A 13,922-nucleotide genomic window follows, 5' to 3' on the forward strand; every position below is an offset into this window, starting at 1 on the left:
AGCTAGATGCAGAGTTCAAAACACTAGCTTCAAGGATGCTCAAGGAACTTAGTGAGGATCTCAGCAGCATAAAAAAGATCCTGTCAGAAACAAAGGATACACTAATTGAAACAACAATTTACAGGGACATAATAGTAGAGTAGATGAAGCTGAGAATCAAATCAATGGTTTGGAACATAAGGAAGCAAAAAACAGCCTCTAAGAACAGTACGAAGAAAAAAGAATTTACAAAAACAAGGATAGTGTAAGCAGCCCATAGGACAATTTCAAGAGGTTCACATCATTGGGGTGCCAGAAAGAGAAAAGAGAGTCAGAAACTGAAAATCTATTTGAAAAAAATAATGAAAGAAAACTTCCCTAATTTGATGAGTGAAAAATAGACATGCAAGTTCAGAAAGTACAAAGAGTCCCAATTATGAGAGATACAAAGAGGCCCACTCCAAGACATGTCATAATTAAAATGCCAAAGCTTAAAGATAAAGAGAATCTTCAAGGTAGCATGAAAAAAAGCAGTTAGCTACTGATGGGAATTCCCATAAGACTGTCAGTGGATTTCTCAAAAGAAACTTTGCAGGCTAGAAGGGACTAGAAAGACATAATCAAAGTCATGAAAAGCAGGGACCTACAGCTAAGACTGCTCTACCGGACAAAGCTATCATTCAGAATCAAAGGGCAGATAAAGAGCTTTCCAGACAAGGAAAAGCTAAAGGAGTTCATCATCACCAAACCATTATTATATGAAATGTTAAAGGGACGTTTTTTATAGAAAAGGCTGCCTGATAGGAGGGGGATGTAGGGGAATGGGTGAAGAGGTGAGGGGATTAAGAAGTACAAATTGGTAGTCTGCAGAATAACCATGGGAATGTAACGTACAGCATAGGAAATGGAATAGCCAAATAACTTATACGCTTGACCCATGGACATGAACAATGGTGTGGGGACTGCCTGAGGCAGTGGGGGTACTGGGTGGATGGGGGCAAGTAGAGAAATATTGGGATAAATGAAATAGCATAATTAATAACATATAATTTTAAAAAAGAAGAAAAAGTTAAATTTGGGGGAGTGTGTGGAAGATTAAGATTAGAGATTTGACGGTGTTCTTCAAGTAGGAGATGATGCCTAGATAGAGATAACAGGAAAGGTCCTAGAAAAATTTTGGAGCTAGAACTAATAGGAACTGATGACTGACTTGGAGTTGAGTAAGGGGCACCATTTTCTACCTCAGGCACAGAAAGTAACATGAAATCTGAGAGAAATCATGTTTAGGAAGAAGATGGGTTAAATAAATGCTAAACATCAGTATTTTTTAAATATTCTAATAAACTGGTAAATGATTTTCCCCCCTCCACAAAGAATATGGTATGTCTCCAATTTTGGTGTAGTTCCTATTTAGTTCAGGTTCAAAAAGCATTATTAGATCCATCTATATGCCAGGTGCTGTCCTAAAATTTACTATTTTTTAACTTGTAAAAAGAAACCAAGGTTGGGCCATGGCTGGTGTGGGTCGGTGGTCTGAGTACCGGCCTAGGAACCAAAGGGTTGAGGGTTGGATTCTCAGTCAGGGCACATGCCTGGGTTATGGGCCAGGTCCCCAGTGGGGGGCGTGTGAGATGCAACCACACACTGATGTTTCTCTACCTCTCTATCTCTCTCCCTTCCCCCCTCTAAAAGTAAATAAATAAAATCTTAAAAAAAAAAAAAAAGAAAGAAACCAAGGCTGGGAAAGGATATGCAAAAGGGTAGAAAAAAGACCCAAAGGCTGTCCTACCTGTGAGGTAAAGGTCGGCTTCTGCCCCCTGCAGAACACTGCTCCCGGAACCAGCACACAGAGCCACAACTTTGACTTGGGATGCTTCAAGATAAAGGAAACAAGAGACCAGTACTTTACAGTTCGCCTTCATTTTAATGTTAAAATTTGTGCCAAGAATCCTAATGCAGATTTCACTCCTGGTCTCTTCACTAGTATATGAATGTTGCTTACTAAATTTTAAAAAGCAACAAAACATGTCTTCATATAGGCTAACAGATTATTCTTTGGTATTGCGTAGCTAACCCAAGGCAAGGTTACTATTCTCTTAGATGTACACGGCTGCACAAGCCCATGTAAGGCACCGCGGAATAATGCTAATAGTACAGCTCCAGACCTCACTGGCAGAGTGCTAGGTAAAGTAACCTCACCTGGGTCCCCAGGCAACAGGGAGAAGCAGGCACGTACTATGTCAGTTCTCAGGTGAGGAAGCAGAGGAACTAGTTAGAGGAATGCTAAAAATGGGTTTGACACATTTTTAAATACTGTATTTACTTTAAAAAGAGCATCCTCAAAAGACTAAAATAAGAGAAACTTTCAAGCAAAATCTAACAAGTATTTAGCACTTAGGTTTCCAGGATGGACACTTCATTAGTGGTCATCCTAGACTGCAATAGTGCTATTTCAAAGGAGAGGCTTTGAAGTTGGATCAGAAATCAAATACCACCTCTGCCAATGACTTTCTTTGGAAATCAACTCTTATGAGTTATTTGATCCAACTATGGACTTGAGGTAAGTTACTTAACTCTCTGAACCTCACTGTTTTCACAGGTGCAGTGGAAACACTAATACCTACCACAGGGCTAACAGCTAGCATTTGCCGCACTTAATGTGTATCAGTCACTGCGCCCTGTCACTTGGATTAGGTACATCTACCCCACTGAATCAGGTTTTCAATATTACTAGTTTTTACAGACATGGCTACCAAGACACAAAGGGGTTAAATAACTTGTCAAAATCATGCAGCAAACAGGACAGATAAATTTGAACCCAAGACACTCAGAATTCACACTCACAACCTCTGGTCTCCTTTGCCGCAGGAGCCCACATACTTCAGACACTCAGTACAGTGCTAAGCAAATTGCAGGGATCCAACAAATGTCTATTCACTCCTTCTGTTTCCCCAAATAATGGGAAAAGCCAAAAGACAAGGAAGTGTCTACAACACTCAGGAACTGCAGTGAGTCAATTCACTTAGCAGCACTGCAGTATAAAATATCACCAGTATTGTAAAATGCCAAGATTTGCATGGCAATTGGATATGTCATAATTTCCTGGTACATGGTAGGATGGTACTTCATGCCCAACTTGGGTTAGAGTGGGCAATGTGACTAACTCTGGACTATGAGTTAAACATAAGTTCATTTCTAGGCTAGAACGATTGTTTAAGATTCTCCACAACTTTCCCTCTGCAACAGCAACCAGCCTACAATGGGCATATTTCTCCTACTGATTTGAGATGAACAGAGTGTGATGGAAAAATAAATACTGTCAAAGCCAATGAGGTGTTTACCACAGCACAACCTAGACTACCCTGATTGATGATAAACCAGTCAGTCATTCTCATGACTGCTAACAGGCTTTCTTTCACTTACATTAATGGCCAACAGTTTCAGCTTTTGCCCAACATGAACAGTATGTTATACTGGACAAATAAGAGACATTTACCTAAGGTCCTCCCTACCCCAAGAGCAAGGCGAATATGAGACAGTTTTAGGTGGTTTTTGATTCGCTCAATCATGGTTGCCAAGGAGACAGGTTCATCCAGTGTGCATAACCGTCCCATTCCAGTGTGCAGAAGCAGAGGCTGAGGAGAAACAGAAGTCAGAAAAACTGTCCACCATCAGTCCTAGAAAGCAAACTGATGGAACAAACAGCATATGCTGAGATCAATGTAACATGTATACTGTGAGCTCACTACAGCCAGCTCCAGGCTAAAGTTTGTACCCAAATCTGACAAAAATATTCTCTGACTTCTAGGAAATCATAGTCTCCTGGTAAGGCTGATATTAAAATAAACAGTAATGAGTGTGTTTAAATACAAGGCAGGTACTATTTTTTAATGAGAACACAAAGGAATAGCAAAACAAATGAAATGGGTCTTGGGTGTGGGGATACTTGGAAAAAGGAGAATAAAAGGTTTTACAAGAACTTGAGTCTTGCAGACGGACAAGAAAGGAGCTGAAAGAGAACTGACATCAAGGGCAGTGTGGAAGGACAGGGGGAGAGTGAGGTGGAAAGGCATTCCAACCAGGGAACAAGTACAAAGGTATGAGAGAGCACACTGAGGATAGATCCAAAAGTGGTGTCACTGGTGTGCAGAGCAGGGGATGGTGACCAAGAAGCAGCTGGAGATGTGGGCCACGGCCAGTCTTGAACTGCTTCGTACACTAAGTCTGCATTGTCTCCTGTGTGTGCTCACTTAGTAGATCACTCACATTCCAAGTGAGGGGATACGAAAGTTTTCAACTTCTGTGGTGGCAAAGTAAATAGAGAGGAGAAATATTTTATAGGTTTGGGTACAGAATCGGCAGGGCTTAGATTTACAGGGGCAGGGAGTGTTGTGGAAACTTGGAAAATAAGGTAGGTGATGATGCCACTGATAAAACAGAAAAAAGAAAAGTGAGGATAAGGTCAATATTTATATATATTGTCATTTGAAATACTTGTGGGATGTGTAAATGGAAAATGTCTAGAAACTAGTTAGAAATATGTTTTTCTTTAATTTTTCAACTTAAGAAATCATATTGAGCCAGAAAGTAAAGACATAGGAATCATCATAACGGGCTATTAAGTTAAAGGAATGAATAAAAGGGTTCAGGCAGAGGGCATAAAATAAGAGACCAAACTAAGAGTCTCTATTCCCGAAGACTACAACTATGGTCTGAATGTTTCTGTTCTCCCAAAATTCATGTTGAAAACCTAACCATTAAATGTATTAGGAGGTGAAGCCTTTGCGAAGTGCTTTAAATCATGAGGGTAAAACCCATCCAAATGGAATTTGTGCATTATAAGGGAGTCCAAAGAGATCCCTAGTCCCTCCCAGCATGTGAGAACATAAAAGGTGTATCTATGAATTAAAAGTGGGCTCTCTCACCAGACACCACTTGAAACCTGCCAGTGCTGTGATTTTGGACTTTTCGGTCTCCAGAACTAGGAGAAATAAATGTTTACAAGCTATCCAGTCTGTGCTATTTTGTTACAGCAGCCCAAATGGGTGGAAGCAGCCCAATAAGGCAAGGACCAACATTATTCTATTCCTGGAATGTCTCCTTTTCTGAATATATTTTCCAGGGACTATGCCCTCATCATCACTTTGTGCTTCTTCCAATAAGTTAATAGCCTACTGATCTAACAATTTACAAGTAAATTTGCTAAACAAAATGCTCAGCTATCTAAGATATTTTTATTACCTTTTCCAGTGACAGAATTTCAGTCTTCTGATAAAGCTGACTGTTCTGGGAAAGAAAAGCCATCACCTGCACCAATGTCTGCTGACTACAATTCAAACTGATCCGTGTTTGTTCTTCATCATCAGTCCTAGAAAAAAAAATCACTCACTGGTTTAGGATAAATATAAACAAAATGTATTTTAAATAATCTGTCTTTCACAATCTCTTACAATAGATTAGATTTATATGGTATTTAGGATTTAATCTGAAACCAAATTATTTTCTAGAATAGTTTCTCAAACTTTATTTATTTATTTTAAAAATAATTTTGTTTTTTTTTAAAATTTTATTTATTTATTTTTAGAAAGAGGGGAAGGGAGGGAGAAAGAGGACAGAAACATCAGTGTGGTTGTCTCTCATGTGTCCCCTACTGGGGACCTGGCCTGCAACCCAGGAATGTGCCCTAACTGGGAACTGAACCAGTGACCCTTTGCTTCACAGGTCCGGGCGTGCTTAATCCACTGAGCCATACCAGCCAGGGCTTGTTTCACAAACTTAAGAATGCACCAAAATCACCTTGTGGATGATTTAAATCACAGGCTGCTGGGCCCCACCCCCTGTTCTGATTCAGCAGGTCTAGGTGAAGTCTGAGAATTACTGTTTTAGCGAGTTCCCCGTGATGCTGACATTGCTGACCCAAGGACCATATCTTGAAATCACTGCTCTAACTGTTCATAACCCAGTCATGCATTGCCTCCTAAAATGACAGCTGCTGGACCATTTTACAGATCTATGGAGGAGAAACAGATCTTCTGAGGAGAAGTAGTGAAACAATATCTATGAATGGGCTGAGGCAAACTGAATTTGTTTTGAAGCCCTGGAGAAGTTAATTTTCAAACGTCACTGCGTACAAGAATTTCCTGGACAAATCCTCAGGGAAACTCCATTTTAATTACATAGACCTGGGGTAAAGCCAAAAATCTACATTTTTCATAAGTACCCTATTAACAATGATGCAAAGGGTCACTGAATCACCCTTTGAGAAGCAATGCTGTTGAGCTTCTCCAGAAAGACTGGCATCAAGAAACTTTTGGCCCTGGCTGGTGAGGATCAGTGGATAGAGTGCCAGCCTGCAAACTGAAAGGCTGCCAGTTCCATTCTTTGTCAGGGCACATGCCTGGGTTGAGGCCCAGGTCCTCAGTTGGGGGCGTGTGAGGGGCAACCAATCTATTGGTATTTCTCTCCCTTTCTTTCTCCCTCACTCCCCACTCACTCTGAAATAAATAAATAAATAAATAAATAAATAAAATTTTTAAAGAAAGTTTTGTATTTAATCATAAACTCTGAATATAAAATTCTATTTTAGAACTAAAAGGCACCTTAAAATATAATCTGGACGTGTAGTTGTCAATACTGTAATCATCTGTGGAGCACTGAGAATAAAAAGCGAAAACAATGACTGGGCCCTGACTGATGTTAAAACCCAGATATTGCCTGTAATACAGTAAAACCAGAACCAAACTAAATATGCAACAGTTTTTTTTTAAGTTCGACAGTAAGGAAGAGGAATGCTTAAAGAATTGACAGTACATCCATAAGAAACATCACTCAGTGGTTAAAGAGATCTTATATACCTACACGGAAAGATCTCTGAGATGTCTTGTTAGTAAAAAGGTAAATATGTCGTACCACTTAATTAAGAAAACAATGAATAAAACAAAACTATACATTTCTTCATGTCTCTATACGTGCTTGGAAAGATACCCACTTTTCTGAAAGCGAGGGAAAAAGGTGGCTTCAGTTGAAAATACTGGGATTGAGCGGAAGGGACAAGGAGGATTTTTGTATCGTTTAATTTAGTCATGCTTTATTTGTATAATTTTCTTTTAATTTCAGTACTTGCACAATATTTCAATATGATAAAGAAAATCCATTACTAGAATCTATGTAAAATCCTATAAATAACTTTTTCTGAAATTCTTGAAATTCTCCAATTTCAAGAACTGGATGTCTTGTTAGAGGACATTTGCAATGGTTTTCTAAGAGGTATCTATACTTAAGCAACTTGTCAAAAAAGTCACTTTTTGGTGTAGCCTGACACAGAGTTCCATTTTATTAAAAAGTCATTATATTTACCTTTGTTTTTTAAACAATTATTAAATCCTAGGTTTGTCTAAGTTTTTTTAAAGATTTTACTTATTTTTAGAGAGAAAGGAAGGAGGGAGAAAGAGAGGGAGGGAAACATCGATTGGTTGCCTCTCACACACCCCAGCCAGAAATCTAGAACACAATCCAGGCACGTGCCCTGACTGGGAATCAAACCAGCAACCCTTTGGTTCACAGGCTGACAATCCACTGAGCCACACCAGCCAGGGCTAAGTTGTCTTTTAGAAGGAAAGTTAACCTAAAAGAAAATCTCCTATGAGGCAACATTTTGGTACCTATCCTAAATAAATAAATGCCTCTTATGAGAGGCACTGTAATGTATTTTTCCTTTAAAGGGCTTGGGATCACTGACTGCTGGGAGCTGAAAAAGTAAACCTATGTTGTCAGTATGTCACCAGTTTATCTATACACAGATATACTTCATTTTATTGAGCTTCAGATGTGTTGTATTTTCTTATAAAATGAGAGTAAGACCCTCCACCTGCAAAAAGATTACAACTCACTTTATCACTATACTCTGTTATACTTGTCTGCACCCGAACCCACACTATCTCCACAGTATGCCTATACCCTAAAGTATAAAACAACTATTCACTATTACCAGGAATATGAGAAATACTGTGTATAATATGTATAATTTAGTCCCTCCCACCCAGGAAATAGTGTTATCATTTTTATCGTTTTGAAAAGCTCCTGTAGTTCTCCTTGAGGACTCAAATAATAAGCACATAGTTTTGTAAACCCATGCCAGAGAAAATAATTCGTTTCAAACCTAAATGCCAGAATTACAGAATTTGTAAGAAGATCCTTAACATATAAATATCCACCAAAAAAGAGAAAAATATACTGACCTAGCAGAAAAAGAAGTGACAGAAACATTTGAAATTCCTTTCACTGTAGAAATGACTTTGTTCAGGTCTTGGGTATGGTCAACATTAAATTCTACTCTGTGTGTTCCCTCTGTTGGGTAGTTAAGTGCTTTGGAAGGACGTATGGGCCTGGAGGTGCAAACTCCTAGAAAAAAATTGTAGGATAACAGAGTTTTTGTCGTCTTTTAAAATTAAAAAGATAAACTATTATAGGCATAACATAAAAAATTAGTACTAAAAAAAATTCATTGTCAGATGTTTATACACTATACACACATATACATATCCCTTACACATATATCCAACAGTACCCAAAATTAGGGATTTAATACAGATACACAAAATCAAATGTATCTTCAGAATTATTTTCTAGGAGACTGTTAAATATCAAAAACATTTGGACAAGAAAGACTCAAGGTGCAAGTGTTCATATCCACCTGACTACATCAATCCAGATTATATCTTGATAAAAGCCTCAGGCCAAAATGAGTGAGTAAACTATAAACACTTATTAAAAATAAAGCTAAAACAGCCCTGGCTGGTGTAGCTCAGTGGACTGAGCACAGGCCTGCGAACCAGAGGATCAGGGTTCGATTCCCAGTCAGGGCACATGCCTGGGTTGCAGGCACATGAGAAGCAACCATACACTGATATTTTTCTCCTTCTCTCCTTTCCTTCCCCTCTAAAGATAAATTAATAAAATCTTAAAAAATGAAGCTAAAACACAAATGCTGAATTCCCTCACTAAAACTCTGATGTCTATTTGAGTGACATATTAAGTATATTCTGGAGAAGCCTGAGCTTTCAATTCAATTTAACAAGCACTTTGGAAGGCTCAAGTGGTAGGTACTATACTACATGAGTGAGGAATCACAAAGCTGAGTGGAGCAGTGAAGATTTCCCATGCTCTCCTTACTCATGAATAATAATAATTTTATTTTTCAAATGCACTTTAACTGCCTGATTTCAGCAACATTACTTTTAAATATATTATGTAAACACAGAATAATGGTCCCGCACTTTTTAAAGCAGTTAAAATTCTACTGCAAAGACATTCTAAAATTTCAAACCATTTATACAGAAAAATACGAAACATAAGAGATGAAGAGGCTTCTCACCAAGCCCTTTAGCCAGCCAGTTGTTGACTCCCTGGGGTGCAGCATCATAGGCTGTGTGAGGAGAGTAAACAGCAACTCTGTTTTCCAGAGCCCGGATCACCAGGCGCTCCTTCCAGGTTTTCCAGGTTATGCGCTTCATGGGTCGAAAAATAGGTGGATGGTAGGAGAGAATGAAATCAGCCTTTTTTTGCAGTGCCTCCTCCATCACTTCTTCGGTTAAGTCATTGGTGAGGAAGAGTGTGTTTACAGTGTGTGGTGGGCTTGGTTCCACCAGTAATCCAACATTGTCCCAACTCTCAGCAAATGAGAGGGATGCAAAGTCATTCAAGTCGGAAAGGAGAGCCTTCAAATCCATGCAGGAACAGGAAGGATTGTGGATCAGGGATCGAACAAGCCAGACTGTTGTGGGGAGCAGTCGAATGTGAGATGACAACATGCAGAAATCAGGTAAAACTGAGTATCTAAAGTCAAAATAGAGAAAATGCTACAAATGTACACTTTGAGCCTGAACATTTGCAAAGCATGAGCAAAAGAGCTACAGTCACACGTACCTGGTTTCAGATACTGCCTCTGCCACTTACCAGCATGCAGTACCTTAGGTAAGTCATTAACCACTGAGCCTGCTTCCTCATGTATAAAATGAAAACACTACAACCTACTTCACAGACTGTCCAGAGGAGCACATGGATTAATATGTATGAATCACCTGGCAGAAGCCTGGTACACAATACACAAATGGTTACTGTGTTCTCATCAGCCCCTACCACAGCCTTGTTCTTCTTCTTCCCATCCCTATTTCAACCCCTATTTCTCTTGCCTTCTCCATTTCTCTAAATATTACTCTTTCTTCTAAATCTCTTTCAACTTTCTAAATAAAGCCTTTCTTGACAAACCTTCCTTTTCAGTGTCTCCCTCCTTCCTGTCTGGCCCCATTCTGTCCTTGTACCCTCATAATATTATATTCCTCTTTGTCTGTATCCCCAGTATACTAATGCCACCAGAAAACAATAACTATCCTTTATATATCTCAGTATCACCAACACAGGCCAGCACTAAATGCTTACTGCATACACTGACACAGTCCCCTACCCTATCACAGCAGAATTTGGAGTTTGGGTGGTGTATATTAATATGAAAAAGTACTTTATATAAAAAAATAACAATAACCCGGCTGGTGTAGCTCAGTGGATTGAACACGGGCCTGCGAACCAGACGATCGCAGTTTGATTCCCAGTCAGGCACATGCCTGGGTTGCAGCCAGTTCCCAGCGGGGGACACATGAGAGGCAACCATACATTGATATTTCTCTCCCTCTGTCCTTCCCTTCCCTTCTAAAGATAAATGAATAAAATCTTAAAAAAATAACAATATATATAAATAGTTAAGTGCTTCATAAGATGCACAGGCATGTCACTCCAAATGGGCAGGGTCAAGGCAGGATAAGACAGAGCTGCTGCCCCTGAACCAAGACCCGCTACAGGAAGCCTAGGCTCTAAGGTGGCAGAGTGCCCAGAGTCGGTAAGCCATCTAGATAGTTGTATCCACAAAAGATAACAGTGTCAACTCCGTTCTTAAAATTGGTATCCATGAACACTTCTGTTTTTGAAGAAAAGCAATTCATACAATAGTATGGACAATAATTAAGAGAAGGCATAGCCAGCTGTAAATTTAAATATTCATAATCCAATGATTTCAAAAGCAATTTTTAAAACATTTCTACAGACTTCTAGCCAAAATGGAGGTGTAGGTGGAAACACTGAACCTCCTCACATAACCAAATTTAAGGACAACAAAGATTTAGAAACAAAAACACAACCAAAACAGACAGAAAATTGAACTGTACCGAAGTCTGACAACAAGGAACCATTCATCCATACCAGTAAAAGGGGCGGAGTCAGTGGCGGGCAGAGAGGGGGTCCCAGCAGGAAAAGGCAGTGGTTAACACACCAGGGCGGGCAACAGACAGAAACCCAGTAAGGCTCACAAAGAGGCTGGCTGAACACACACATTTGCACACAGATAAACCAGGCAGTAAGACAGATCACGCAACCCAGGGCTCCAGCTACGGGAAATAAAGCCTAAGTATCAATTGAAAAAACTTTTGGGGGTTGAGGTGCCAGGAGAGTCACCCTCCTCACAGGAGAGTTTGTTGGGGAGACCTACAGGGTCCCAGAATGTACAAAAGCCCACCCACCTGGGAACCAGCACCAGAAGGGCCCAGTTTGCTTGTAGGAAATGGCAGAGGGGACCGAAATTCAAGAGAGAGTGGAAAAAACGCCATCACTCCCTCTCTGACCCCGCTCCCATGTACAGCCTCACAACCCAGCAACTGGGTTGCTCCACCCTGATGAACACCTAAGGCTCCACCCCTCATACATAACAGGCGAAAACAGACCAAACATTATGGCTCAAGCAGAAGAACAGCTCAAAGCCCCAGAACCAATACTTCTAAGTGACCAAGAGATAGCCAACCTATCTGATGCACAGTTCAAAGCACTGGTGATCGGGATGCTCACAGAACTGGTTGATTTTAGTCTCAAATTAGATGAAAAAATGAAAGCTACACTAAGTGAAATGAAGCAAAATGCACAGGGAACCAATAGTGATGGAAAGAAAACTGGGACTAAAATCAATGGTGTGGACCAGAAGGAACAAAGGAACAAAGAAACAAACAAACAGAAAAGAAGGAAGAAAAAAGAATTTAAAAAAATGAGGAGAGGCTTAGGAACCTCCAGGACATCTTTAAATGTTCCAACATCCAAATCATAGGGGTACCAGAAGGGGAAGAGAAACAGCAAAGAGCAGAAAACTTATTTGAACTAATAATAAAGAACTTCCCCAATCTGGCAAAGGAAATAGACTTCCAGGAAGTCCAGGAAGCTCAGAGAGTCCCAAAGAAGGTGGACCCAAGAAGGAACACACCAAGGCACATCATAATTACACTAGCCAAGATTAAAATGAAGAAGAAATTAAAAGATAATTCTAGAAGCAGCAAGAGATAAGGGGACAGTCACCTACAAAGGAGTTCCCATTAGACTGTCAGCTGACTTCTCAAAAGAGACCTGACAGGCAAGAAGGGGCTGGAAAGAAGTATTCCAAGTCATGAAATTCAAAGACTTACATCCAAGATTGCTCTATCCAGCAAAGCTTTCATTTAGAATGGAAGGGCACATAAAGCACTTCTCAGATAAGGTCAAGTTCAAGGAGTTCGACATCACCAAACCCTTATTATATGAAATGTTAAAGGGACTTATCTAAGAAAAAGAAGATTAAAAAATATGAACAGTGGAAGGACAGCAAACTCACAGTTACTAACAACCACACCTAAAACAAAAGCAAACTAAGTAGACAGCTAGATCAGGAGAGGAGCCAGAGAAGTGGAAATCACATGGAAGGTTAGCAACAGGGGAGTTGGAGAAGGGGGGAGAAGGTGCAGAGAATAAGTAGCATAGATGGTAGGGAGAAAATAGACGGGGGGGGGGGGGGGNGGGGGGGGGGGGGCGCGAAAGTAGTGTGGGAAATGTAGAAGCTAAAGAAATAGTGACACATGGACATGAACTAAAGGGGCGCAATATGGGGGCAGGGGGTGTGCAGGGTGGAGGGGAATAAAGGGGGGAAATGGGACTATAATGGCATAATAAATAAAATATATTTTTAAAAGGATTAAATAAATTTTTGACTTGTGCTCAATTTAAAAAAACATTTCTACAGCTAAAATATTTAGTATGAGATGTGAGTGTATCTGTTACTTATTCAACATATGATTTGAAGTGATGTGGCACCTCTGTTAACTACCCGGGCCTAGGGTCCTGGAAGATCGCCTAATGTCCTTATACCACTTTCACTTCGCAGATTTCACATCCTGATAGTATTCCACTCTCCAGACTCTAAATCTGGCGGCAAGAGCGAAAGGGAAACTTTACCGGGCCATCCACCCTCCTGTTACTTATTGTTACATTTGAAAGAGCCCTTGGAAATAACTGAACGCCCCTCATTTCAAATTAGGAAATGTGTCGCTTGAGGCCAGTTAACAACAATGGGAGGCGTACAGCATGTTGAGTAAGAGCACCGACTGTAAAACCACACTGACCTCCCACAGACAGCAAATTTACACCTCTTAAGAATTAGAGATGCCAGGGTCATAATACCTGCTTTAAACGTAAAGCTGACAATACCTGATCTGGAGTCAGCACTGTTTGTTACTAAGTAGGTCCCACTTCACAGCCTGCAAACTGCACCTTTTTACGTTCCCTGCTCTACATTCAGGCCTTTGCCGGGATAATGAAGAGCCCAGGTGGCACCGCCGGTAAGCCTGTAACTCAAAACCCCTGCTCCAAGAGTCCACGCCCTCATGCGGCACGCCAGTTTTCTGCCCCTATCTCCTCTCCTGCCACAGCACTAGGAAAAGAGCCATAGCCAGCACGAACCACAATCCTCAGTAAATTTAAATAACTCAAGACTCACCAGTGCCGGAAACACTCCTCGCGCGTCACTTTCACACCGCGCGGTACCTCAAAGCATGGTGGGAATAGGCTGGGGACGGAAGTGGTCCTTACTATTTTACCTCTGA

The 13,922-nt window shown here is 40.4% G+C and overlaps 1 protein-coding gene across 6 annotated transcripts in view; it reads right to left on the minus strand.

The window, feature by feature from the left end:
- NIF3L1 (NGG1 interacting factor 3 like 1) overlaps positions 1–13,922 on the minus strand; it is a 43,195-nt gene that overhangs the window by 16,030 nt on the left and 13,243 nt on the right. For 2 of the 6 annotated variants that reach the window (XM_037043656.1, XM_037043654.1), the window contains exons 2-6: positions 9,353–9,813; positions 8,217–8,379; positions 5,221–5,347; positions 3,492–3,614; positions 1,769–1,852 (exon numbers count right to left, since the gene is read on the minus strand). In XM_037043656.1, the coding sequence (XP_036899551.1) occupies positions 1,769–1,852; positions 3,492–3,614; positions 5,221–5,347; positions 8,217–8,379; positions 9,353–9,813 (958 nt within the window). Of the gene's footprint in view, positions 1–1,768; positions 1,853–3,475; positions 3,615–5,220; positions 5,348–8,216; positions 8,380–9,352; positions 9,814–13,816; positions 13,906–13,922 lie in introns of those variants that run through there. The other 4 variants (XM_037043653.1, XM_037043650.1, XM_037043651.1 and 1 more) reach the window with 3 other exon arrangements.

The sequence above is a fragment of the Sturnira hondurensis genome, unplaced genomic scaffold (genome assembly GCF_014824575.4).
Source record: "Sturnira hondurensis isolate 20B ecotype Veracruz unplaced genomic scaffold, ASM1482457v3 Scaffold0004136, whole genome shotgun sequence".
Classification (NCBI taxonomy): domain Eukaryota; kingdom Metazoa; phylum Chordata; class Mammalia; order Chiroptera; family Phyllostomidae; genus Sturnira; species Sturnira hondurensis.